This window comes from Microtus pennsylvanicus (assembly GCF_037038515.1).
Source record: "Microtus pennsylvanicus isolate mMicPen1 chromosome Y unlocalized genomic scaffold, mMicPen1.hap1 SUPER_Y_unloc_3, whole genome shotgun sequence".
Lineage (NCBI taxonomy): Eukaryota > Metazoa > Chordata > Mammalia > Rodentia > Cricetidae > Microtus > Microtus pennsylvanicus.
In genome coordinates this window covers 2,229,139-2,255,984 of record NW_027460881.1, presented here as the reverse complement: position 1 = coordinate 2,255,984, position 26,846 = coordinate 2,229,139, and the positions used below count along the sequence as shown (strand labels likewise).

The window sequence follows — 26,846 nt, the reverse complement described above, 5'->3', positions numbered from 1 at the left end:
TCTTTATGTAATCAACCTGGATCTGGATCAGGAGACACAATAGAGAGAGCCAGTGGACTGGAGTGCCATGACCTTGGGCAGGTGGTTATAGATCAGCCAACTAACCAGTAGCTTGAGTGGTAAGGAGAGGAGTGGCTGTTCTTTGAATTCTTGCCATCTGTTTAGATATTTCTTTCTCACTTTAGGTATAGGCATAGCTTCCTCTCTCATTGATATAGTAAGTCAGGAAGTAGGTTTCTCAGTAGAGGTCAATTGCATTTTGCAGCAGGAATATGTCTCTGATACACATATACTGAGCTGTAGACAAGAGTTTGATAATTTTCCTATTAATTTCTTAAGAACATATTCCATTTAGGTATCCAAATCTATTCAGCCCTGCCTTTTTCACCTGCTCCAAAGTTATTCCTAAAAAGAGCCTTGACCTCACATCCTCACCTTCTTATCCTTGCAGGCACTTATGGTGGAGGAAACCACTTTGTGTCTGATTTAAACTGAAGAGTTCTTGCTATGCAGAGATTGGCAGCTATGAAGCCCAAGCACAGAAACAGAGCCAAGAGACAGTGGAACAGGAGTGCTGTGGCCTATCTCAGAAAGTCTCCCGCCATGATGAAGATGCCTCTTAGTATGAGTTGCATGCCACCTCTCCAGAAGAAGAATGGGCCATCGCTCCAGAAGCAAAAACTTAGTAAGCCTTTTGAGGCCCTGGAGAATATTGTTGGCCGCAGAATTTCTCATGGCTGGAAGGAAGCCAATGAACCAGTCACCCATTGGAAAGCCATCATTCTAGATCAACTGCCAACATATCCCTCTCTCTATTTGTTGAAATATGATGGGATTGATTGTGTCTATGGCTTGGAGCTTCATAGTGATGAAAGGATTTTAAACCTGAAGATCCTGCCTAATAATGTGCCATTTCCTCAGGTGACAGACACTCATCTCTCAAACACCATAGTTGGCAGAGCAGTGAAACATACATTCATGGGCACAAATGGCTCTAAGAATGACTGGAACGGGATGGTCCTAGAAGAGGTGCCAATCATGAAGACCTGGTTTTATATTACCTACAAGAAAGATCCCGTCTTGTACATTTACCACCTCCTGGATGACTACCTGGAAGGCAACCTCCACATCATGCCAGGATCTAAGGAAGAGTGGAGTTGCGTGGTCCCAGATGAGGTGCAGACCATAACGACCTGTTTCTACATTGTCAATGAGAATGATCCGGTCCTGTACCTTTACCACCATCATGATAATTCCATTGAAGGCAACCTCCACATCACGCCTGAATGTCCTCCAGTAGAGGTGACTTTGGAATTAGGCAGGGATTCCTTGGAGGGCAAAAGAGTGCAGTACAACAAAAAAGATGGAACCCAAGAGATAGGTAAAATTATTTGCCAAGTTCCCAACAAACCTTCTGTGTATTTCATCAAGTTTGATAATGACTTCCATATCTATGTCTATGATTTGGTGAAGATCTGTTAAAGTGAAATTCTCAAATTTTGAGGGGCAGACTTAATTCTCTCTTTGGGAATGTGTTTTTTCAGAGATACCTCAGGTCTTCTATGAATCCTGGTATCTTTTCCAATGGATTATTCTTTCTCAAAGAATAAAAATTTGTTTACATGTTGTGTTATTTGGTCAATGATGGATTGTGTTTGGTGGATGGGGCATCACAGAAATACATGCCTCAAAACAAAGCAGGATTTATGGTCTTTTCCCCTTGGAGAGTAAAGGACTGGGGATGCGTGTTGTGGTAAAGGACAAGATGGCTGTCAAGGAAGCAGTGGAGAGGGGACAAAAAGTTGTATGATATCGGGGCGGTATGAAGCTTGAGGGAAAACCATGTCAAATGGAAAGATGTGACCGATATCAGCGTGAGGTATTGGGACTTAAGAGGATAAAGAGTAGATTAATCAGGAAGGGACACAAATGTATACTCAAAATCAGAGAAAATTAGGTTTCATTTGATGAATGGTTTAATTCGTACTGGCTGTAAGTCAAAGGATGTTTGATCTCCACTAGAGCATGTTGCTTAGTGAAAAGTGTCTCTGCTCAGTTGCTCTTCTCCAGTAAGTTGGACATCAAGCTACCTACTTAGTTTTGCCAGAATTCTGTCTGCCACCTACTTTGTCATGCCTGGATTTGGTATGCCTTGAACTCTCATAGGTCTTATCCATGCCATCCAACCCTTGTTAGTTCATTTAAATAATTGCCCTGCCATATCTGGAAAACAGTGTTCCCTTTCATTGATCATGTTCTGTAGTACTTGGGCTATAAAACTCATGAACACACTCACCCACACACAGGATAAACATGTACATATGATGCCCACTAGTGTGTGACATGCACACATATGATGAATGCACCGAACTCCATAATATCAGTAAAGTAGGGAATCCATGATGCTAGGTGGAGTCTGGCAAAGACACCACACACCCATCAAACCACCAAATAGCAGTATGGTACTGATGTCTGACTCCCATCCTGTAAGGAACCTGCCATCCTGTAACTGGACTATTTTTGGTTCCTTCATCTTCACAAACTTGGTTAAAATGTTAGAGTTGTCAAACTGGGAGTTAGGGTCCAGCATGTAGATCAGCTGTCCCAGGTCAGGTGATTTGGCTACAATTTGGGTGAGAAATTGTACCAGGGAATTCTGGTACACCCTCTCCTCTTCTTCTCCCTGTCCTCATCATCACTCTTGTGGGTGGGCCTGGAGCACAAAGAAGGTAAAATGGAATAAGCCTCCTCCTTAGTGGAAAACCTTGTCAATCCTTAATTTGACCTGACTCTCTGAGGGAATGCAGCACATTTTTTCCTACTAGGTCTCCTCATTCATTGGTTCACTCATTTTTCCAATGAATGATTGAATTCATCCATTCTTCCTTGTCTCTCTCTCTTCTTTCTTCCCTTCTTCCATTTCCCCCTTGATTGTAGAAATTTGAGCAGCAGGGCTGCATCCCCATGGGGCCGCCTTGTAAGGTCATGCTCCGAAACAACAACACAAAACTATTCATTTCAACACTGCCTGCCCCATTATTTTCAGCCTCTTAACCCATGTCTAATAATGTTTGTTGCAGCACGAGTTGCGCTTAGAAGGAAAGATTTAGCATGTCTGACCTGGTGGCTGGCTGTATCGCCATCTGCCTCAGAGTGCAGAGCTACCATTTCTGCCCATGGGAGAGGTGCATGGCATCTCTAAGCTCAATTCCTATTCCTCCCAGCATTCTCTTATGTTTATTCCACCCACCTATGTTCTAACCTTTCAGGCCAAACAGTTTCTTTATTTAATTAACCAATGACCTATACTCCATCATTACTCCTCTTTCTGTTTAAACAAGAATGGAATCTTTAACTTTAACATAGCAAAATTACATAGAACAAAACAGTTATCAAGCAAGAATTACAGTTATAATATTTATATCTATTTTATCTTTTATCATAACAATGGAAAACTATAACTATCTATCTATTCTTCAACTCCATCAGAGACTCCAGAATAATACAGTATTACCTAAGCAAACAAAAAGTAAGCCATTTTCAAACTCTAGAAATGACAGAGACATCTCGCTGCCTGGACAGTCACCCAAAGATCCTCTGTACCGTTCGGGTTTCCATCCTCAGCCTACAGGCCCATAGTTTCCAGCAGACATTTCCATGAAGCAGGAAATTTCAAAGGCAGTCACTATCTGCTTGTCTTGAAGAATGTTTTGCTGACCCTTTCCTGAATCAGGAACACGGAAAGATCATCTCACCTTTAGGCAAGTTCAGTAGTCCTCTCTCTGAGTGTTTTCTGTGTACAGTTTATGCAACAATCCAGGCAAGAGCAGTTTCTTCCCCAAATGGCTATCAAACTCCATAAGGATCCTCTTTGATGTCCATCTTCTTCCTGAAGTAGATATGTGCTGCCAAGAGTAGAGTGTCTCACTGTCATGAAAAACCCTAAGGTACTAAAACATTAAATAGCCTATTTTGTAGTCTAGAGAGATATGAATAATGCCTATCTAACTGAAATATATATATATATCTATGTAGCTAGAAAATCTAACTAACATGACTACAAACTTGACTATTATTAATGATTATCCATTAATAACCTATATACATTATATTTTTAAATGAACTACACAATCACAATACCTTAATTAAGATCAAAAATGCATATACATATAACAAAATTGACCTAAAATCTCTATCAGTAAAGCAAAATCTATACTAATGCAAATATTCATATCTATATCACATCCCACTTTAAATGTAAAAGAATGTTTATAAGCCATATTTGGGAACGTGGGTGCAGTTTTTTCTCTCCAAAATGCTTCCTGCTGAATGGTGGCATCATTATTGATTTATCTCAGTTGGCAGTTGAGCGAAGCAATTTTTTAAAGGTGTTCACAGCAACCTTTAAGTAGGGCGTGGTCCATCCTACCATATTAGGATAGAGGCATCCACACACTATCACCCTCTGTGAAAACAAAATAGAAACTCCTTTCCAAAGCATCATGTCCTTAGATCCAAATTTCAAAGTCAAGGCATTTTCAAAATATCTATTTTGGATTATTTCAGCAGCTTTTATAAAGAAACATCTTTTAGCAGCTATTGCTACTGCCTCAAAATTCAAAAGATTCAAAAAGAGCATAATAGCATACAATATCAAAATTCGCTGTGAATTTTCTATCTTTGTGCGCTTCAATTTAACCTCTATTTTGTTTATTTTTCCTTTTTATTTTTTGCCTTTTGAGACAGGTTCTCTGTATCTTTGACCTGGAATTACTCTGTATACCTGTCTGTCCTTGAAGTCTCAGAGATCTGCCTCTCTCTGCCTTTCAGGCATTGGGATTAAAGGTGTATGCTACTACACATTGAACTCACAAAGATCTGTTTGTCTCTGCCTTCAAGGCACTGGGATTAAAGGCGTGTGCTACCTCACCTTGAAAATACAGAGGTCAATCTCCCTCTGCCTCCCATGTGTTGGGTTTACAGGTGTGTACTACCACACCCAACAACTCTCTTCCTTTTTTTAACTTTAAGAACTTCAAATTTTAGCCTGCACATATTTTTAACACACTGTAAATCATTTAAAAATTTTCTTTGTCTTTGAATCTCTCTTTACTCTATTTCTCTCTCTGTTTTTCTGACCACATGAGTCTTTCATTTACCAAGCAATCTCAGTAGGACTAAAGCCGTGGCTTTGCTGGCCAGATGTAGCCCATTCCTTAGCTTTCTGCCATTCCAACCTTGTGGCTGAGGTACCGAACAGAGCCACATTCAGTGCCACAAGTCTACAGTGTTTCAAGGCCCTTGCCATCATATGACTGCAACAGACAACACTCAAGCCCTCTTTCTGTAGCTGGCCCTCCTTCCTCAAACAGACAGAGTGTGCCCAGGCAGGATGGCCCAAAAAGCCGGCATTTTAAAACAACACAGTTTTTTTTCCTGCTACTGCTGAAAACATACAAGCATTCAGTTGGCTTGTATCAACACCATTTAAATGTTTTGTGGCAGGACCTCTTAAGGGCTGCAGGGTTTTGCAGCTGAAGCTGAGTCAGCAAGCCTCTTTTAGATGAGATCCCTTGCTTTCTTCTAGCAAGCAGAGCAGACCGAGAAATCGCTGCTACCAAGAAAACATGCTTTACTCTTTCCCAAGCTTTCTCAGGCTTTCAGTGGATTCAGTTGTCCACAAGGTTGCAAGCCATTCTGGAGTTATTTTAGCAGAGAGGCTGTGTCCCCAGCACCACGGCCGCATGAAGGTTATGCCTGAAATAAATACACAAAAACTGTATTCTTTTAAAAACTGCTAGCCCATTAGATTCAGCATTTTAACCCATTTCTAATAATCAGTGTAGTATAACGAGGTGCACTTACCAGGAAAAATTCAGCATGTCTTACATAGTGGCTGGCTGCATCGACATCTGCCTCAGAGAGCAGAGCTATGGCATCTGCCGGGGAGAGGGGAGCATGGCTTCTCTGAGCTCACTACCTCTTCCTCCCGGCATTCTATTTTGTTTACTCCACCTACCTATGTTCTAACCTATCAGCTGAAGCGGATTCTTTCTTTAATTAATCAATAAACTTCTTCTGTCACTTTATCCTTTCAACAGCTTGCCCATAGAAATCTCCCATGTGTCTTCTGTTGTATAATCTTTCATTTGTAAAGAACTTGCACTCTCAGGGGAGGATTTTTCTGACATCTCTGTGGATGGAGATCATATGAGGAAGATCAGATGAGCAACCATGACAACTCTAATGCTGTAGAGTTAGGTGGACCAGAGATTGATGGCTGACATTCCTGTGCTATGCATCAGATGCCCCTGAACTCTGGCCCTGTTGACAGACAGGCAGACATCAAGTTGGTCACACATACTTAACTCATTCAGGTTCACAGATACTGTAAATGGAGTTTTAATTCTTCTCCTAAACTAATAAAAAATCCAAGATTAGGAGAAGAGAAGAGCCTGAAGTAAAGCCTCAAAATGGGTCATTTTGCAAAGGAAAGGTTACCTGCCTCCATGTATGCTGTCTCCCATTCTTAGTCAAATCCATCCTTCCAGTGTTTAGCTAACAGCTAACCATAGGATTGAACCCAACTGCCTTTGATTTCTGAAATAAGTGCTGTCCCCTTAAGGTCTCATAACAGCACAGGAAGGTTTGTAAGACTGTCCCAGCAACAATTTAAAGCAATTCTAGGACACCAAAGATGCAGCAAATTTGCTTAATTGGTAATATAGATCGTTCTGATGGGAAAAAATAATTTAGAATTAAAAAAAAAAAAAACATATTGGTGTACTCACGATGAATTTATGTGATATGGCACACACAGGCTTCTGGTTCTGAATACTTCATGCTCGGTGGGTTTTGGAGATTGTCGTGACCCTGAACCTAGCTGGAGGCTTTGGGGCCTTGAAAGGACAAGACTTAATATTTCAACATCCTTGTACTTGGTCCCCACTGTTTACTGATTTCCTTACAGAGAATGAGCAGCCATCTACTCCTGCTGCCATGCCTTCCCCACATGAACAGAGAGAAGACCCTATACACACAGGTTGCTTGTATCACATATGAAAGCATAAGTCACAAACAAACTCCCACAACAGTTTAGAATTGTGATTAATAGAATGATTAGTTCTTGAAAGGGGAAAAACTTAGAGATCACAATCTCTTACAAAAGCCCTCTGCAGGATCAGAAAAGGAGCCTAGTAGCCGGAAGGGAAGCTCAAGCAAGAGATCTAGCTGAAGGTAGAAGTTGCTTTTTAAAAGAGAGAGAGACCACAACTCAATGGGCTGGTATCTCAGTGGCTATTCAGGAAACATCACAGAGAAAGGATCTGCTTCATGCATGAGAGTCACCGATGATTTCCCTTTAAGAAAAAAAACCATCAAAACTCCCAATAACATCATCAGCATTCAACAACATGTCTATGATTTCTTTGCCTTGCCTTTGATTGTGCAGTAAATGATGCTGATAGTTAATCTGTGCAATTAATGCAAATTTCCTTGTAACTGACTAGACAGAATTGACAGGTTATCTTAAACACAGCAGGGAGTCACTCTACGATGGAACTGGTTCATCATCACCTGTGTGACAGTGACATAATTAAGACCTTTCCTTTGTCTATAAATCTCATTACGTTCAACATGGTATGTTGTCATACAGATTTCTTAGGGTTTTGTCCCACTGGTGGTTTCCTTGGTATGCTTACATAATTTTTGCCAGATCCAATCAGTTTTGCCATGCACTCTCAGCTCCACGTCATTGTGTTCCCCTTATGTTCCAGTCCAGGCATTTTAGACCTCTTGTAACTGTTGTAAGAGTATCTCGTGTTCCACCTAAATGATTTAGGGTTTTATTTAGGCGGGGTTTTATCTTCCATCACTGAGTTCATTGACTTTCCTTGGGCGTAATTCCTGGGACACTGAGCCTAATTCCTGGGGGATTCCTCCAGTTATTTCTCCTTGATGAGACAGTTTACACTCTCACTATTACTGTGAGAGTGTTTCTGTAGCAAATATTCTTCTCAAGATGAGAAGAAACTTCAATATTACTATCCATTTGTTATTGTGATTTAAATACACACACACAAACACACACAAGTTAATGCACATACACTGATGATATCTCAATTTATGGGGCCATTCTGGGGATGTCAAGATCGATATCTCTCGAGTGGTTCTCAGAAGGCCATAAGGTGACCCTCTCTAGGTACTTAAGCAGGGAGGAGAAGTTGTCCGCACTGTGACATGTCCCTAGGAACTATGTGTGCCTTGTCCCATAGTCAGACTGATGACTGACTATCTTGAAAAGCACCATGGAACTTTTGTTTGGCAAATGATGGAGATCAAGTCAGGGTCAAAATCAGAAAACTAGATGGAGCTTCCAAGCTCCAGTGGAAGAGCAGATGGATGGAGAAAAAGAGCAAGGATGTCAGGAATATAAGGGCTTGGTCCACACTATGAGACACTGTGCCTGAACTAAGGGGATTTCAACTAATCCAGTGACCTGGGAATGAAAGAACATGGGATCAAACCGGAAGCTCTGAATGTGGCTGACAATTGGGGCAGACGGAGAAGCCAAAGATAATGGCACTTGCAATTGTCTGCATATCATACACTGGCTTTTTGTGATCATATTTTTTGTGGATGCATACCTTGCTAAATCTGGATGGATGAAGGGTGGGCTTGGACTTCTCACAGCTAAAGTACCCTGCCCTCTATTTGGACTGGTGTTTGAGTGGAGAGGTTTATTTGCGGAGCAAGAAGAATGTGGGAGGAGGAAGAGAAGTGGAAAGTTTGATAATTATTATTATGAAGTAATGGAAAAATCAATAGAAAATAACCAATGAGGACATTGGAGCTAGGAAAAAAAAAACATTCATGTGAGTTGTTGACTCAGACCAAAAATTATTATACAGAAAAAAAAAACACACATAAAAAGGTTGAGTTACTTGGAAAATATGACTCAAGTAATTGGGAAGAAGATTGCGGTTTTTATTTTGGGTCTTCATGAGGCTGTATGAGCAGCATTTTAGGACCTGTATGCTGGATATTTCTGGGGGTTAGTAGGGAAGAAACCTGGCTAGGAGGAGTTTTATGACATAAGTAGGGCCTTGATGATGTCACAAAGCTTTGGTTGGGGGTGGCAACTCTGTTCCACATGAAGCACTAGTCTTCTGTGAAGGTGGGCTTACTATCTTCATGGTGGCTGAGGAGGTCAGTTCAGCTCTTGGGCTCCACAACTGTTCAACCGAATTTCCAGAAGTTGGAATCTAGAGAGCCAAGATATTTTCTTTTGGTAAATATGTTTAGGAATCAACTAGGACCTCTGTAGTCAAAGAAAGGTTTCTTTCAAATCTGCTCTGGGTCCAAAATTTATGTCGTTAACAGCTCCTATATTTGATAGCTGGGGGACGGTTAATGTCAGGTATTCTCCCCACTCTATCTTTGCTAAAAATGTCCAATTCCTCAGTCCACTTAAATGGCAAAGATCCTCTTTTTCCATATGTGTTTTAAAAGATAATTATTTCTAATAGGTGCTGTTGCACAGATTAATGTTTCTTTCTTTTGGCAGTTTGACTCACAGTACTCACTTCTCTAATGAAGATACAGAATATCTTTATGTAATCAAGCTGGATCTGGATCAGGAGACACAATAGAGAGAGCCCGTGGACTGGAGTGCCATGACCTTGGGCAGGTGGTTATAGATCAGCCAACAAACCAGTAGCTTGAGTTGTAAAGAGAGGAGTGGCTGTTCTTTGAATTCTTTGCCATCTGTTCAGATATTTCTTTCTCACTTTAGGTATAGGCATAGCTTCCTCTCTCATTGATATAGTAAGTCAGGAAGTAGGTTTCTCAGTAGAGGTCAATTGCATTTTGCAGCAGGAATATGTCTCTGATACACATATACTGAGCTGTAGACAAGAGTTTGATACTTTTCCTATTAATTTCTTAAGAACATATTCCATTTAGGTATCCAAATCTATTCAGCCCTGCCTTTTTCACCTGCTCCAAAGTTATTCCTAAAAAGAGCCTTGACCTCACACCCTCACCTTCTTATCCTTGCAGACACTTATGGTGGAGGAAACCACTTTGTGTCTGATTTAAACTGAAGAGTTCTTCCTATGCAGAGATTGGCAGCTATGAAGCCCAAGCACAGAAACAGAGCCAAGAGACAGTGGAACAGGAGTGCTGTGGCCTATCTCAGAAAGTCTCCCGCCATGATGAAGATGCCTCTTAGTATGAGTTGCATGCCACATCTCCAGAGGAAGAATGGGCCATCGCTCCAGAAGCAAAAACTTAGTAAGCCTTTTGAGGCCCTGGAGAATATTGTTGGCCGCAGAATTTCTCATGGCTGGAAGGAAGCCAATGAACCAGTCACCCATTGGAAAGCCATCATTCTAGATCAACTGCCAACATATCCCTCTCTCTATTTGTTGAAATATGATGGGATTGATTGTGTCTATGGCTTGGAGCTTCATAGTGATGAAAGGATTTTAAACCTGAAGATCCTGCGTAATAATGTGCCATTTCCTCAGGTGACAGACACTCATCTCTCAAACACCATAGTTGGCAGAGCAGTGAAACATACATTCATGGACACAAATGGCTCTAAGAAAGACTGGAACGGGATGGTCCTAGAAGAGGTGCCAATCATGAAGACCTGGTTTTATATTACCTACAAGAAAGATCCGGTCTTGTACATTTACCACCTCCTGGATGACTACCTGGAAGGCAACCTCCACATCATGCCCGGCTCTAAGGAAGAGTTTAGTGGCGTGGTCCCAGGTGAGGTGCAGGCCATAACGACCTGTTTCTACATGGTCAACGAGAATGATCCGGTCCTGTACCTTTACCACCATCATGATGATTCCATTGAAGGCAACCTCCACATCACGCCTGAATGTCCTCCAGTAGAGGTGACTTTGGAATTAGGCAGGGATTCCTTGGAGGGCAAAAGAGTGCAGTACAACAAAAAAGATGGAACCCAAGAGATAGGTAAAATTATTTGCCAAGTTCCCAACAAACCTTCTGTGTATTTCATCAAGTTTGATAATGACTTCCATATCTATGTCTATGATTTGGTGAAGATCTGTTAAAGTGAAATTTTCAAATTTTGAGGGGAGGACTTAATTCTCTCCTTGGGAATGTGTTTTTTCAGAGATACCTCAGGTCTTCTATGAATCCTGGTATCTTTTCCAATGGATTATTCTTTCTCAAAGAATAAAAATTTTTTAACATGTTGTGTTATTTGGTCAATGATGGATTGTGTTTGGTGGATGGGGCATCACAGAAATACATGCCTCAAAACAAAGCAGGATTTATGGTCTTTTCCCCTTGGAGAGTAAAGGACTGGGGATGCGTGGTGTGGTAAAGGACAAGATGGCTGTCAAGGAAGCAGTGGAGAGGGGACAAAAATTGTATGATCTCGAGGCGGTATGAAGCTTGAGGGAAAACCATGTCAAATGGAAAGATGTGACCGATATCAGCGTGAGGTATTGGGACTTAAGAGGATAAAGAGTAGATTAATCAGGAAGGGACACAAATGTATACTCAAAATCAGAGAAAATTAGGTTTCATTTGATGAATGGTTTAATTCGTACTGGCTGTAAGTTAAAGGATGTTTGATCTCCACTAGAGCATGTTGCTTAGTGAAAAGTGTCTCCGCTCAGTTGCTCTTCTCCAGTAAGTTGGACATCAAGCTACCTACTTAGTTTTGCCAGAATTCTGTCTGCCACCTACTTTGTCATGCCTGGATTTGGTATGCCTTGAACTCTCATAGGTCTTATCCATGCCATCCAACCCTTGTCAGTTCATTTAAATAATTGCCCTGCCATATCTGGAAAACAGTGTTCCCTTTCATTGATCATGTTCTGTAGTACTTGGGCTATAAAACTCATGAACACACTCACCCACACACAGGATAACCATGTACATATGATGCCCACTAGTGTGTGACATGCACACATATGATGAATGCACCGAACTCCATAATATCAGTAAAGTAGGGAATCCATGATGCTAGGTGGAGTCTGGCAAAGACCCCACACACCCATCAAACTGCCAAATACCAGTATGGTACTGATGTCTGACTCCCATCCTGTAAGGAACCTGCCATCCTGCAACTGGACTATTTTTGGTTCCTTCATCTTCACAAACTTGGTTAAAATGTTAGAGTTGTCAAACTGGGAGTTAGGGTCCAGCATGTAGATCAGCTGTCCCAGGTCAGGTGATTTGGCTACAATTTGGGTGAGAAATTGTACCAGGGAATTCTGGTACACCCTCTCCTCTTCTTCTCCCTGTCCTCATCATCACTCTTGTGGGTGGGCCTGGAGCACAAAGAACGTAAAATGGAATAAGCCTCCTCCTTAGTGGAAAACCTTGTCAATCCTTAATTTGACCTGACTCTCTGAGGGAATGCAGCACATTTTTTCCTACTAGGTCTCCTCATTCATTGGTTCACTCATTTTTCCAATAAATGATTGAATTCATCCATTCTTCCTAGTCTCTCTCTCTTCTTTCTTCCCTTCTTCCATTTCCCCCTTGATTGTAGAAATTTGAGCAGCAGGGCTGCATCCCCATGGGCCCGCCTTGTAGGGTTATACTCCGAAACAACAACACAAAACTATTCATTTAAACACTGCCTGCCCCATTATTTTCAGCCTCTTAACCCATGTCTAATAATGTATGTTGCAGCACGAGGTGCGCTTAGAAGGAAAGATTTAGCATGTTTGACCTGGTGGCTGGCTGTATCGCCATCTGCCTCAGAGTGCAGAGCTACCATTTCTGCCCATGGGAGAGGTGCATGGCATCTCTAAGCTCAATTCCTATTCCTCCCAGCATTCTCTTATGTTTATTCCACCCACCTATGTTCTAACCTTTCAGGCCAAACAGTTTCTTTATTTAATTAACCAATGACCAATACTCCATCATTACTTTTATTTCTGTTTAAACAAGAATGGAATCTTTAATTTTAACATAGCAAAATTACATATAACAAAACAGTTATCAAGCAAGAATTACAGTTACAATATTTATATCTATTTTATCTTTTATCATAACAATGGAAAACTATAAGTGTCTATCTATTCTTCAACTCCATCAGAGACTCCAGAATAATACAGTATTACCTAAGCAAACAAAAAGTAAGCCATTTTCAAACTCTAGAAATGACAGAGACATCTCGCTGCCTGGACAGTCACCCAAAGATCCTCTGTACCGTTCGGGTTTCCATCCTCAGCCTACAGGCCCATAGTTTCCAGCAGACATTTCCATGAAGCAGGAAATTTCAAAGGCAGTCACTATCTGCTTGTCTTGAAGAATGTTTTGCTGACCCTTTCCTGAATCAGGAACACGGAAAGATCATCTCACCTTTAGGCAAGTTCAGTAGTCCTCTCTCTGAGTGTTTTCTGTGTACAGTTTATGCAACAATCCAGGCAAGAGCAGTTTCTTCCCCAAATGGCTATCAAACTCCATAAGGATCCTCTTTGATGTCCATCTTCTTCCTGAAGTAGATATGTGCTGCCAAGAGTAGAGTGTCTCACTGTCATGAAAAACCCTAAGGTACTAAAACATTAAATAGCCTATTTTGTAGTCTAGAGAGATATGAATAATGCCTATCTAACTGAAATATATATATCTATGTAGCTAGAAAATCTAACTAACATGGCTACAAACTTGACTATTATTAATGATTATCCATTAATAACCTATATACATTATATTTTTAAATGAACTACACAATCACAATACCTTAATGAAGATCAAAAATGCATATACATATAACAAAATTGACCTAAAATCTCTATCAGTAAAGCAAAATCTATACTAATGCAAATATTCATATCTATATCACATCCCACTTTAAATGTAAAAGAATGTTTATAAGCCATATTTGGGAACATGGGTGCAGTTTTTTCTCTCCAAAATGCTTCCTGATGAATGGTGGCATCATTATTGATTTATCTCAGTTGGCAGTTGAGCGAAGCAATTTTTTAAAGGTGTTCACAGCAACCTTTAAGTAGGGAGTGGTCCATCCTACAATATTAGGATAGAGGCATCCACAGACTATCACCCTCTGTGAAAACAAAATAGAAACTCCTTTCCAAAGCATCATGTCTTTAGATCCAAATTTCAAAGTCAAGGCATTTTCAAAATATCTATTTTGGATTATTTCAGCAGCTTTTATAAAGAAACATCTTTTAGCAGCTATTGCTACTGCCTCAAAATTCAAATGATTCAAAAAGAGCATAATAGCATACAATACCAAAATTCGCTGTGAATTTTCCATCTTTGTGCGCTTCAATTTAACCTCTATATTGTTTACTTTTCCTTTTTATTTTTTGCCTTCTGAGACAGGTTCTCTGTATCTTTGACCTGGAATAACTCTGTATACTTGTCTGTCCTTGAAGTCTCAGAGATCTGCCTCTCTCTGCCTTTGAGGCATTGGGATTAAAGGTGTATGCTACTACACATTGAACTCACAAAGATCTGTTTGTCTCTGCCTTCAAGGCACTGGGATTAAAGGCGTGTGCTACCTCACCTTGAAGGTACAGAGGTCAATCTCCCTCTGCCTCCCATGTGTTGGGTTTACAGGTGTGTACTACCACACCCAACAACTCTCTTCCTTTTTTTAACTTTAAGAACTTCAAATTTTAGCCTGCACATATTTTTAACACACTGTAAATCATTTAAAAATTTTCTTTGTCTTTGAATCTCTCTTTACTCTATTTCTCTCTCTGTTTTTCTGACCACATGAGTCTTTCATTTACCAAGCAATCGCAGTAGGACTAAAGCCGTGGCTTTGCTGGCCAGATGTAGCCCATTCCTTAGCGTTCTGCCATTCCAACCTTGTGGCTGAGGTACCGAACAGAGCCGCATTCAGTGCCACAAGTCTACAGTGTTTCAAGGTCCTTGCCATCAAAGAGGCTGCAACAGACAACACTCAAGCCCTCTTTCTGTAGCTGGCCCTCCTTCCTCAAACAGTCAGAGTTTGCCCAGGCAGGATGGCCCAGAAAGCCGGCATTTTAAAACAACACAGTTTTTTTTCCTGCTACTGCTGAAAACATACAAGCATTCAGTTGGCTTGTATCAACACCATTTAAATGTTTTGTGGCAGGACCTCTTAAGGGCTGCAGGGTTTTGCAGCTGAAGCTGAGTCAGCAAGCCTCTTTTAGATGAGATCCCTTGCTTTCTTCTAGCAAGCAGAGCAGACCGAGAAATCGCTGCTACCAAGAAAACATGCTTTACTCTTTCCCAAGCTTTCTCAGGCTTTCAGTGGATTCAGTTGTCCACAAGGTTGCAAGCCATTCTGGAGTTATTTTAGCAGAGAGGCTGTGTCCCCAGCACCACGGCCGCATGAAGGTTATGCCTGAAATAAATACACAAAAACTGTATTCTTTTAAAAACTGCTAGCCCATTAGATTCAGCATTTTAACCCATTTCTAATAATCAGTGTAGTATAACGAGGTGCACTTACCAGGAAAAATTCAGCATGTCTTACATAGTGGCTGGCTGCATCGACATCTGCCTCAGAGAGCAGAGCTATGGCATCTGCCGGGGAGAGGGGAGCATGGCTTCTCTGAGCTCACTACCTCTTCCTCCCGGCATTCTATTTTGTTTACTCCACCTACCTATGTTCTAACCTATCAGCTGAAGCGGATTCTTTCTTTAATTAATCAATAAACTTCTTCTGTCACTTTATCCTTTCAACAGCTTGCCCATAGAAATCTCCCATGTGTCTTCTGTTGTATAATCTTTCATTTGTAAAGAACTTGCACTCTCAGGGGAGGATTTTTCTGACATCTCTGTGGATGGAGATCATATGAGGAAGATCAGATGAGCAACCATGACAACTCTAATGCTGTAGAGTTAGGTGGACCAGAGATTGATGGCTGACATTCCTGTGCTATGCATCAGATGCCCCTGAACTCTGGCCCTGTTGACAGACAGGCAGACATCAAGTTGGTCACACATACTTAACTCATTCAGGTTCACAGATACTGTAAATGGAGTTTTAATTCTTCTCCTAAACTAATAAAAAAACCAAGATTAGGAGAAGAGAAGAGCCTGAAGTAAAGCCTCAAAATGGGTCATTTTGCAAAGGAAAGGTTACCTGCCTCCATGTATGCTGTCTCCCATTCTTAGTCAAATCCATCCTTCCAGTGTTTAGCTAACAGCTAACCATAGGATTGAACCCAACTGCCTTTGATTTCTGAAATAAGTGCTGTCCCCTTAAGGTCTCATAACAGCACAGGAAGGTTTGTAAGACTGTCCCAGCAACAATTTAAAGCAATTCTAGGACACCAAAGATGCAGCAAATTTGCTTAATTGGTAATATAGATCGTTCTGATGGGAAAAAATAATTTAGAATTAAAAAAAAAACATATTGGTGTACTCACGATGAATTTATGTGATATGGCACACACAGGCTTCTGGTTCTGAATACTTCATGCTCGGTGGGTTTTGGAGATTGTCGTGACCCTGAACCTAGCTGGAGGCTTTGGGGCCTTGAAAGGACAAGACTTAATATTTCAACATCCTTGTACTTGGTCCCCACTGTTTACTGATTTCCTTACAGAGAATGAGCAGCCATCTACTCCTGCTGCCATGCCTTCCCCACATGAACAGAGAGAAGACCCTATACACACAGGTTGCTTGTATCACATATGAAAGCATAAGTCACAAACAAACTCCCACAACAGTTTAGAATTGTGATTAATAGAATGATTAGTTCTTGAAAGGGGAAAAACTTAGAGATCACAATCTCTTACAAAAGCCCTCTGCAGGATCAGAAAAGGAGCCTAGTAGCCGGAAGGGAAGCTCAAGCAAGAGATCTAGCTGAAGGTAGAAGTTGCTTTTTAAAAGAGAGAGAGACCACAACTCAATGGGCTGGTATCTCAGTGGCTATTCAGGAAACATCACAGAGAAAGGATCTGCTTCATGCATGAGAGTCACCGATGATTTCCCTTTAAGAAAAAAAACCATCAAAACTCCCAATAACATCATCAGCATTCAACAACATGTCTATGATTTCTTTGCCTTGCCTTTGATTGTGCAGTAAATGATGCTGATAGTTAATCTGTGCAATTAATGCAAATTTCCTTGTAACTGACTAGACAGAATTGACAGGTTATCTTAAACACAGCAGGGAGTCACTCTACGATGGAACTGGTTCATCATCACCTGTGTGACAGTGACATAATTAAGACCTTTCCTTTGTCTATAAATCTCATTACGTTCAACATGGTATGTTGTCATACAGATTTCTTAGGGTTTTGTCCCACTGGTGGTTTCCTTGGTATGCTTACATAATTTTTGCCAGATCCAATCAGTTTTGCCATGCACTCTCAGCTCCACGTCATTGTGTTCCCCTTATGTTCCAGTCCAGGCATTTTAGACCTCTTGTAACTGTTGTAAGAGTATCTCGTGTTCCACCTAAATGATTTAGGGTTTTATTTAGGCGGGGTTTTATCTTCCATCACTGAGTTCATTGACTTTCCTTGGGCGTAATTCCTGGGACACTGAGCCTAACTCCTGGGGGATTCCTCCAGTTATTTCTCCTTGATGAGACAGTTTACACTCTCACTATTACTGTGAGAGTGTTTCTGTAGCAAATATTCTTCTCAAGATGAGAAGAAACTTCAATATTACTATCCATTTGTTATTGTGATTTAAATACACACACACAAACACACACAAGTTAATGCACATACACTGATGATATCTCAATTTATGGGGCCATTCTGGGGATGTCAAGATCGATATCTCTCGAGTGGTTCTCAGAAGGCCATAAGGTGACCCTCTCTAGGTACTTAAGCAGGGAGGAGAAGTTGTCCGCACTGTGACATGTCCCTAGGAACTATGTGTGCCTTGTCCCATAGTCAGACTGATGACTGACTATCTTGAAAAGCACCATGGAACTTTTGTTTGGCAAATGATGGAGATCAAGTCAGGGTCAAAATCAGAAAACTAGATGGAGCTTCCAAGCTCCAGTGGAAGAGCAGATGGATGGAGAAAAAGAGCAAGGATGTCAGGAATATAAGGGCTTGGTCCACACTATGAGACACTGTGCCTGAACTAAGGGGATTTCAACTAATCCAGTGACCTGGGAATGAAAGAACATGGGATCAAACCGGAAGCTCTGAATGTGGCTGACAATTGGGGCAGACGGAGAAGCCAAAGATAATGGCACTTGCAATTGTCTGCATATCATACACTGGCTTTTTGTGATCATATTTTTTGTGGATGCATACCTTGCTAAATCTGGATGGATGAAGGGTGGGCTTGGACTTCTCACAGCTAAAGTACCCTGCCCTCTATTTGGACTGGTGTTTGAGTGGAGAGGTTTATTTGCGGAGCAAGAAGAATGTGGGAGGAGGAAGAGAAGTGGAAAGTTTGATAATTATTATTATGAAGTAATGGAAAAATCAATAGAAAATAACCAATGAGGACATTGGAGCTAGGAAAAAAAAAAACATTCATGTGAGTTGTTGACTCAGACCAAAAATTATTATACAGAAAAAAAAAACACACATAAAAAGGTTGAGTTACTTGGAAAATATGACTCAAGTAATTGGGAAGAAGATTGCGGTTTTTATTTTGGGTCTTCATGAGGCTGTATGAGCAGCATTTTAGGACCTGTATGCTGGATATTTCTGGGGGTTAGTAGGGAAGAAACCTGGCTAGGAGGAGTTTTATGACATAAGTAGGGCCTTGATGATGTCACAAAGCTTTGGTTGGGGGTGGCAACTCTGTTCCACATGAAGCACTAGTCTTCTGTGAAGGTGGGCTTACTATCTTCATGGTGGCTGAGGAGGTCAGTTCAGCTCTTGGGCTCCACAACTGTTCAACCGAATTTCCAGAAGTTGGAATCTAGAGAGCCAAGATATTTTCTTTTGGTAAATATGTTTAGGAATCAACTAGGACCTCTGTAGTCAAAGAAAGGTTTCTTTCAAATCTGCTCTGGGTCCAAAATTTATGTCGTTAACAGCTCCTATATTTGATAGCTGGGGGACGGTTAATGTCAGGTATTCTCCCCACTCTATCTTTGCTAAAAATGTCCAATTCCTCAGTCCACTTAAATGGCAAAGATCCTCTTTTTCCATATGTGTTTTAAAAGATAATTATTTCTAATAGGTGCTGTTGCACAGATTAATGTTTCTTTCTTTTGGCAGTTTGACTCACAGTACTCACTTCTCTAATGAAGATACAGAATATCTTTATGTAATCAAGCTGGATCTGGATCAGGAGACACAATAGAGAGAGCCCGTGGACTGGAGTGCCATGACCTTGGGCAGGTGGTTATAGATCAGCCAACAAACCAGTAGCTTGAGTTGTAAAGAGAGGAGTGGCTGTTCTTTGAATTCTTTGCCATCTGTTCAGATATTTCTTTCTCACTTTAGGTATAGGCATAGCTTCCTCTCTCATTGATATAGTAAGTCAGGAAGTAGGTTTCTCAGTAGAGGTCAATTGCATTTTGCAGCAGGAATATGTCTCTGATACACATATACTGAGCTGTAGACAAGAGTTTGATACTTTTCCTATTAATTTCTTAAGAACATATTCCATTTAGGTATCCAAATCTATTCAGCCCTGCCTTTTTCACCTGCTCCAAAGTTATTCCTAAAAAGAGCCTTGACCTCACACCCTCACCTTCTTATCCTTGCAGACACTTATGGTGGAGGAAACCACTTTGTGTCTGATTTAAACTGAAGAGTTCTTCCTATGCAGAGATTGGCAGCTATGAAGCCCAAGCACAGAAACAGAGCCAAGAGACAGTGGAACAGGAGTGCTGTGGCCTATCTCAGAAAGTCTCCCGCCATGATGAAGATGCCTCTTAGTATGAGTTGCATGCCACATCTCCAGAGGAAGAATGGGCCATCCCTCCAGAAGCAAAAACTTAGTAAGCCTTTTGAGGCCCTGGAGAATATTGTTGGCCGCAGAATTTCTCATGGCTGGAAGGAAGCCAATGAACCAGTCACCCATTGGAAAGCCATCATTCTAGATCAACTGCCAACATATCCCTCTCTCTATTTGTTGAAATATGATGGGATTGATTGTGTCTATGGCTTGGAGCTTCATAGTGATGAAAGGATTTTAAACCTGAAGATCCTGCGTAATAATGTGCCATTTCCTCAGGTGACAGACACTCATCTCTCAAACACCATAGTTGGCAGAGCAGTGAAACATACATTCATGGACACAAATGGCTCTAAGAAAGACTGGAACGGGATGGTCCTAGAAGAGGTGCCAATCATGAAGACCTGGTTTTATATTACCTACAAGAAAGATCCGGTCTTGTACATTTACCACCTCCTGGATGACTACCTGGAAGGCAACCTCCACATCATGCCCGGCTCTAAGGAAGAGTTTAGTGGCGTGGTCCCAGGTGAGGTGCAGGCCATAACGACCTGTTTCTACATGGTCAACGAGAATGATCCGGTCCTGTACCTTTACCACCATCATGATGATTCCATTGAAGGCAACCTCCACATCACGCCTGAATGTCCTCCAGTAGAGGTGACTTTGGAATTAGGCAGGGATTCCTTGGAGGGCAAAAGAGTGCAGTACAACAAAAAAGATGGAACCCAAGAGATAGGTAAAATTATTTGCCAAGTTCCCAACAAACCTTCTGTGTATTTCATCAAGTTTGATAATGACTTCCATATCTATGTCTATGATTTGGTGAAGATCTGTTAAAGTGAAATTTTCAAATTTTGAGGGGAGGACTTAATTCTCTCCTTGGGAATGTGTTTTTTCAGAGATACCTCAGGTCTTCTATGAATCCTGGTATCTTTTCCAATGGATTATTCTTTCTCAAAGAATAAAAATTTTTTAACATGTTGTGTTATTTGGTCAATGATGGATTGTGTTTGGTGGATGGGGCATCACAGAAATACATGCCTCAAAACAAAGCAGGATTTATGGTCTTTTCCCCTTGGAGAGTAAAGGACTGGGGATGCGTGGTGTGGTAAAGGACAAGATGGCTGTCAAGGAAGCAGTGGAGAGGGGACAAAAATTGTATGATCTCGAGGCGGTATGAAGCTTGAGGGAAAACCATGTCAAATGGAAAGATGTGACCGATATCAGCGTGAGGTATTGGGACTTAAGAGGATAAAGAGTAGATTAATCAGGAAGGGACACAAATGTATACTCAAAATCAGAGAAAATTAGGTTTCATTTGATGAATGGTTTAATTCGTACTGGCTGTAAGTTAAAGGATGTTTGATCTCCACTAGAGCATGTTGCTTAGTGAAAAGTGTCTCCGCTCAGTTGCTCTTCTCCAGTAAGTTGGACATCAAGCTACCTACTTAGTTTTGCCAGAATTCTGTCTGCCACCTACTTTGTCATGCCTGGATTTGGTATGCCTTGAACTCTCATAGGTCTTATCCATGCCATCCAACCCTTGTCAGTTCATTTAAATAATTGCCCTGCCATATCTGGAAAACAGTGTTCCCTTTCATTGATCATGTTCTGTAGTACTTGGGCTATAAAACTCATGAACACACTCACCCACACACAGGATAACCATGTACATATGATGCCCACTAGTGTGTGACATGCACACATATGATGAATGCACCGAACTCCATAATATCAGTAAAGTAGGGAATCCATGATGCTAGGTGGAGTCTGGCAAAGACCCCACACACCCATCAAACTGCCAAATACCAGTATGGTACTGATGTCTGACTCCCATCCTGTAAGGAACCTGCCATCCTGCAACTGGACTATTTTTGGTTCCTTCATCTTCACAAACTTGGTTAAAATGTTAGAGTTGTCAAACTGGGAGTTAGGGTCCAGCATGTAGATCAGCTGTCCCAGGTCAGGTGATTTGGCTACAATTTGGGTGAGAAATTGTACCAGGGAATTCTGGTACACCCTCTCCTCTTCTTCTCCCTGTCCTCATCATCACTCTTGTGGGTGGGCCTGGAGCACAAAGAACGTAAAATGGAATAAGCCTCCTCCTTAGTGGAAAACCTTGTCAATCCTTAATTTGACCTGACTCTCTGAGGGAATGCAGCACATTTTTTCCTACTAGGTCTCCTCATTCATTGGTTCACTCATTTTTCCAATAAATGATTGAATTCATCCATTCTTCCTAGTCTCTCTCTCTTCTTTCTTCCCTTCTTCCATTTCCCCCTTGATTGTAGAAATTTGAGCAGCAGGGCTGCATCCCCATGGGCCCGCCTTGTAGGGTTATACTCCGAAACAACAACACAAAACTATTCATTTAAACACTGCCTGCCCCATTATTTTCAGCCTCTTAACCCATGTCTAATAATGTATGTTGCAGCACGAGGTGCGCTTAGAAGGAAAGATTTAGCATGTTTGACCTGGTGGCTGGCTGTATCGCCATCTGCCTCAGAGTGCAGAGCTACCATTTCTGCCCATGGGAGAGGTGCATGGCATCTCTAAGCTCAATTCCTATTCCTCCCAGCATTCTCTTATGTTTATTCCACCCACCTATGTTCTAACCTTTCAGGCCAAACAGTTTCTTTATTTAATTAACCAATGACCAATACTCCATCATTACTTTTATTTCTGTTTAAACAAGAATGGAATCTTTAATTTTAACATAGCAAAATTACATATAACAAAACAGTTATCAAGCAAGAATTACAGTTACAATATTTATATCTATTTTATCTTTTATCATAACAATGGAAAACTATAAGTGTCTATCTATTCTTCAACTCCATCAGAGACTCCAGAATAATACAGTATTACCTAAGCAAACAAAAAGTAAGCCATTTTCAAACTCTAGAAATGACAGAGACATCTCGCTGCCTGGACAGTCACCCAAAGATCCTCTGTACCGTTCGGGTTTCCATCCTCAGCCTACAGGCCCATAGTTTCCAGCAGACATTTCCATGAAGCAGGAAATTTCAAAGGCAGTCACTATCTGCTTGTCTTGAAGAATGTTTTGCTGACCCTTTCCTGAATCAGGAACACGGAAAGATCATCTCACCTTTAGGCAAGTTCAGTAGTCCTCTCTCTGAGTGTTTTCTGTGTACAGTTTATGCAACAATCCAGGCAAGAGCAGTTTCTTCCCCAAATGGCTATCAAACTCCATAAGGATCCTCTTTGATGTCCATCTTCTTCCTGAAGTAGATATGTGCTGCCAAGAGTAGAGTGTCTCACTGTCATGAAAAACCCTAAGGTACTAAAACATTAAATAGCCTATTTTGTAGTCTAGAGAGATATGAATAATGCCTATCTAACTGAAATATATATATCTATGTAGCTAGAAAATCTAACTAACATGGCTACAAACTTGACTATTATTAATGATTATCCATTAATAACCTATATACATTATATTTTTAAATGAACTACACAATCACAATACCTTAATGAAGATCAAAAATGCATATACATATAACAAAATTGACCTAAAATCTCTATCAGTAAAGCAAAATCTATACTAATGCAAATATTCATATCTATATCACATCCCACTTTAAATGTAAAAGAATGTTTATAAGCCATATTTGGGAACATGGGTGCAGTTTTTTCTCTCCAAAATGCTTCCTGATGAATGGTGGCATCATTATTGATTTATCTCAGTTGGCAGTTGAGCGAAGCAATTTTTTAAAGGTGTTCACAGCAACCTTTAAGTAGGGAGTGGTCCATCCTACAATATTAGGATAGAGGCATCCACAGACTATCACCCTCTGTGAAAACAAAATAGAAACTCCTTTCCAAAGCATCATGTCTTTAGATCCAAATTTCAAAGTCAAGGCATTTTCAAAATATCTATTTTGGATTATTTCAGCAGCTTTTATAAAGAAACATCTTTTAGCAGCTATTGCTACTGCCTCAAAATTCAAATGATTCAAAAAGAGCATAATAGCATACAATACCAAAATTCGCTGTGAATTTTCCATCTTTGTGCGCTTCAATTTAACCTCTATATTGTTTACTTTTCCTTTTTATTTTTTGCCTTCTGAGACAGGTTCTCTGTATCTTTGACCTGGAATAACTCTGTATACTTGTCTGTCCTTGAAGTCTCAGAGATCTGCCTCTCTCTGCCTTTGAGGCATTGGGATTAAAGGTGTATGCTACTACACATTGAACTCACAAAGATCTGTTTGTCTCTGCCTTCAAGGCACTGGGATTAAAGGCGTGTGCTACCTCACCTTGAAGGTACAGAGGTCAATCTCCCTCTGCCTCCCATGTGTTGGGTTTACAGGTGTGTACTACCACACCCAACAACTCTCTTCCTTTTTTTAACTTTAAGAACTTCAAATTTTAGCCTGCACATATTTTTAACACACTGTAAATCATTTAAAAATTTTCTTTGTCTTTGAATCTCTCTTTACTCTATTTCTCTCTCTGTTTTTCTGACCACATGAGTCTTTCATTTACCAAGCAATCGCAGTAGGACTAAAGCCGTGGCTTTGCTGGCCAGATGTAGCCCATTCCTTAGCGTTCTGCCATTCCAACCTTGTGGCTGAGGTACCGAACAGAGCCGCATTCAGTGCCACAAGTCTACAGTGTTTCAAGGTCCTTGCCATCAAAGAGGCTGCAACAGACAACACTCAAGCCCTCTTTCTGTAGCTGGCCCTCCTTCCTCAAACAGTCAGAGTTTGCCCAGGCAGGATGGCCCAGAAAGCCGGCATTTTAAAACAACACAGTTTTTTTTCCTGCTACTGCTGAAAACATACAAGCATTCAGTTGGCTTGTATCAACACCATTTAAATGTTTTGTGGCAGGACCTCTTAAGGGCTGCAGGGTTTTGCAGCTGAAGCTGAGTCAGCAAGCCTCTTTTAGATGAGATCCCTTGCTTTCTTCTAGCAAGCAGAGCAGACCGAGAAATCGCTGCTACCAAGAAAACATGCTTTACTCTTTCCCAAGCTTTCTCAGGCTTTCAGTGGATTCAGTTGTCCACAAGGTTGCAAGCCATTCTGGAGTTATTTTAGCAGAGAGGCTGTGTCCCCAGCACCACGGCCGCATGAAGGTTATGCCTGAAATAAATACACAAAAACTGTATTCTTTTAAAAACTGCTAGCCCATTAGATTCAGCATTTTAACCCATTTCTAATAATCAGTGTAGTATAACGAGGTGCACTTACCAGGAAAAATTCAGCATGTCTTACATAGTGGCTGGCTGCATCGACATCTGCCTCAGAGAGCAGAGCTATGGCATCTGCCGGGGAGAGGGGAGCATGGCTTCTCTGAGCTCACTACCTCTTCCTCCCGGCATTCTATTTTGTTTACTCCACCTACCTATGTTCTAACCTATCAGCTGAAGCGGATTCTTTCTTTAATTAATCAATAAACTTCTTCTGTCACTTTATCCTTTCAACAGCTTGCCCATAGAAATCTCCCATGTGTCTTCTGTTGTATAATCTTTCATTTGTAAAGAACTTGCACTCTCAGGGGAGGATTTTTCTGACATCTCTGTGGATGGAGATCATATGAGGAAGATCAGATGAGCAACCATGACAACTCTAATGCTGTAGAGTTAGGTGGACCAGAGATTGATGGCTGACATTCCTGTGCTATGCATCAGATGCCCCTGAACTCTGGCCCTGTTGACAGACAGGCAGACATCAAGTTGGTCACACATACTTAACTCATTCAGGTTCACAGATACTGTAAATGGAGTTTTAATTCTTCTCCTAAACTAATAAAAAAACCAAGATTAGGAGAAGAGAAGAGCCTGAAGTAAAGCCTCAAAATGGGTCATTTTGCAAAGGAAAGGTTACCTGCCTCCATGTATGCTGTCTCCCATTCTTAGTCAAATCCATCCTTCCAGTGTTTAGCTAACAGCTAACCATAGGATTGAACCCAACTGCCTTTGATTTCTGAAATAAGTGCTGTCCCCTTAAGGTCTCATAACAGCACAGGAAGGTTTGTAAGACTGTCCCAGCAACAATTTAAAGCAATTCTAGGACACCAAAGATGCAGCAAATTTGCTTAATTGGTAATATAGATCGTTCTGATGGGAAAAAATAATTTAGAATTAAAAAAAAAACATATTGGTGTACTCACGATGAATTTATGTGATATGGCACACACAGGCTTCTGGTTCTGAATACTTCATGCTCGGTGGGTTTTGGAGATTGTCGTGACCCTGAACCTAGCTGGAGGCTTTGGGGCCTTGAAAGGACAAGACTTAATATTTCAACATCCTTGTACTTGGTCCCCACTGTTTACTGATTTCCTTACAGAGAATGAGCAGCCATCTACTCCTGCTGCCATGCCTTCCCCACATGAACAGAGAGAAGACCCTATACACACAGGTTGCTTGTATCACATATGAAAGCATAAGTCACAAACAAACTCCCACAACAGTTTAGAATTGTGATTAATAGAATGATTAGTTCTTGAAAGGGGAAAAACTTAGAGATCACAATCTCTTACAAAAGCCCTCTGCAGGATCAGAAAAGGAGCCTAGTAGCCGGAAGGGAAGCTCAAGCAAGAGATCTAGCTGAAGGTAGAAGTTGCTTTTTAAAAGAGAGAGAGACCACAACTCAATGGGCTGGTATCTCAGTGGCTATTCAGGAAACATCACAGAGAAAGGATCTGCTTCATGCATGAGAGTCACCGATGATTTCCCTTTAAGAAAAAAAACCATCAAAACTCCCAATAACATCATCAGCATTCAACAACATGTCTATGATTTCTTTGCCTTGCCTTTGATTGTGCAGTAAATGATGCTGATAGTTAATCTGTGCAATTAATGCAAATTTCCTTGTAACTGACTAGACAGAATTGACAGGTTATCTTAAACACAGCAGGGAGTCACTCTACGATGGAACTGGTTCATCATCACCTGTGTGACAGTGACATAATTAAGACCTTTCCTTTGTCTATAAATCTCATTACGTTCAACATGGTATGTT

The 26,846-nt window shown here is 40.9% G+C and overlaps 1 protein-coding gene across 1 annotated transcript in view; it reads left to right on the top strand.

Moving 5' to 3' along the window:
- Positions 1-26,846, top strand: part of LOC142842122 (uncharacterized) — a 39,368-nt gene that overhangs the window by 9,076 nt on the left and 3,446 nt on the right. Inside the window, exons 3-8 of the mRNA XM_075959044.1 lie at positions 649-1,229; positions 1,323-1,467; positions 10,257-10,779; positions 10,927-11,075; positions 19,858-20,380; positions 20,528-20,676. Of these exons, the coding sequence (XP_075815159.1) occupies positions 649-1,229; positions 1,323-1,467; positions 10,257-10,779; positions 10,927-11,075; positions 19,858-20,380; positions 20,528-20,676 (2,070 nt within the window). The remainder of the gene's footprint in view (positions 1-648; positions 1,230-1,322; positions 1,468-10,256; positions 10,780-10,926; positions 11,076-19,857; positions 20,381-20,527; positions 20,677-26,846) is intronic.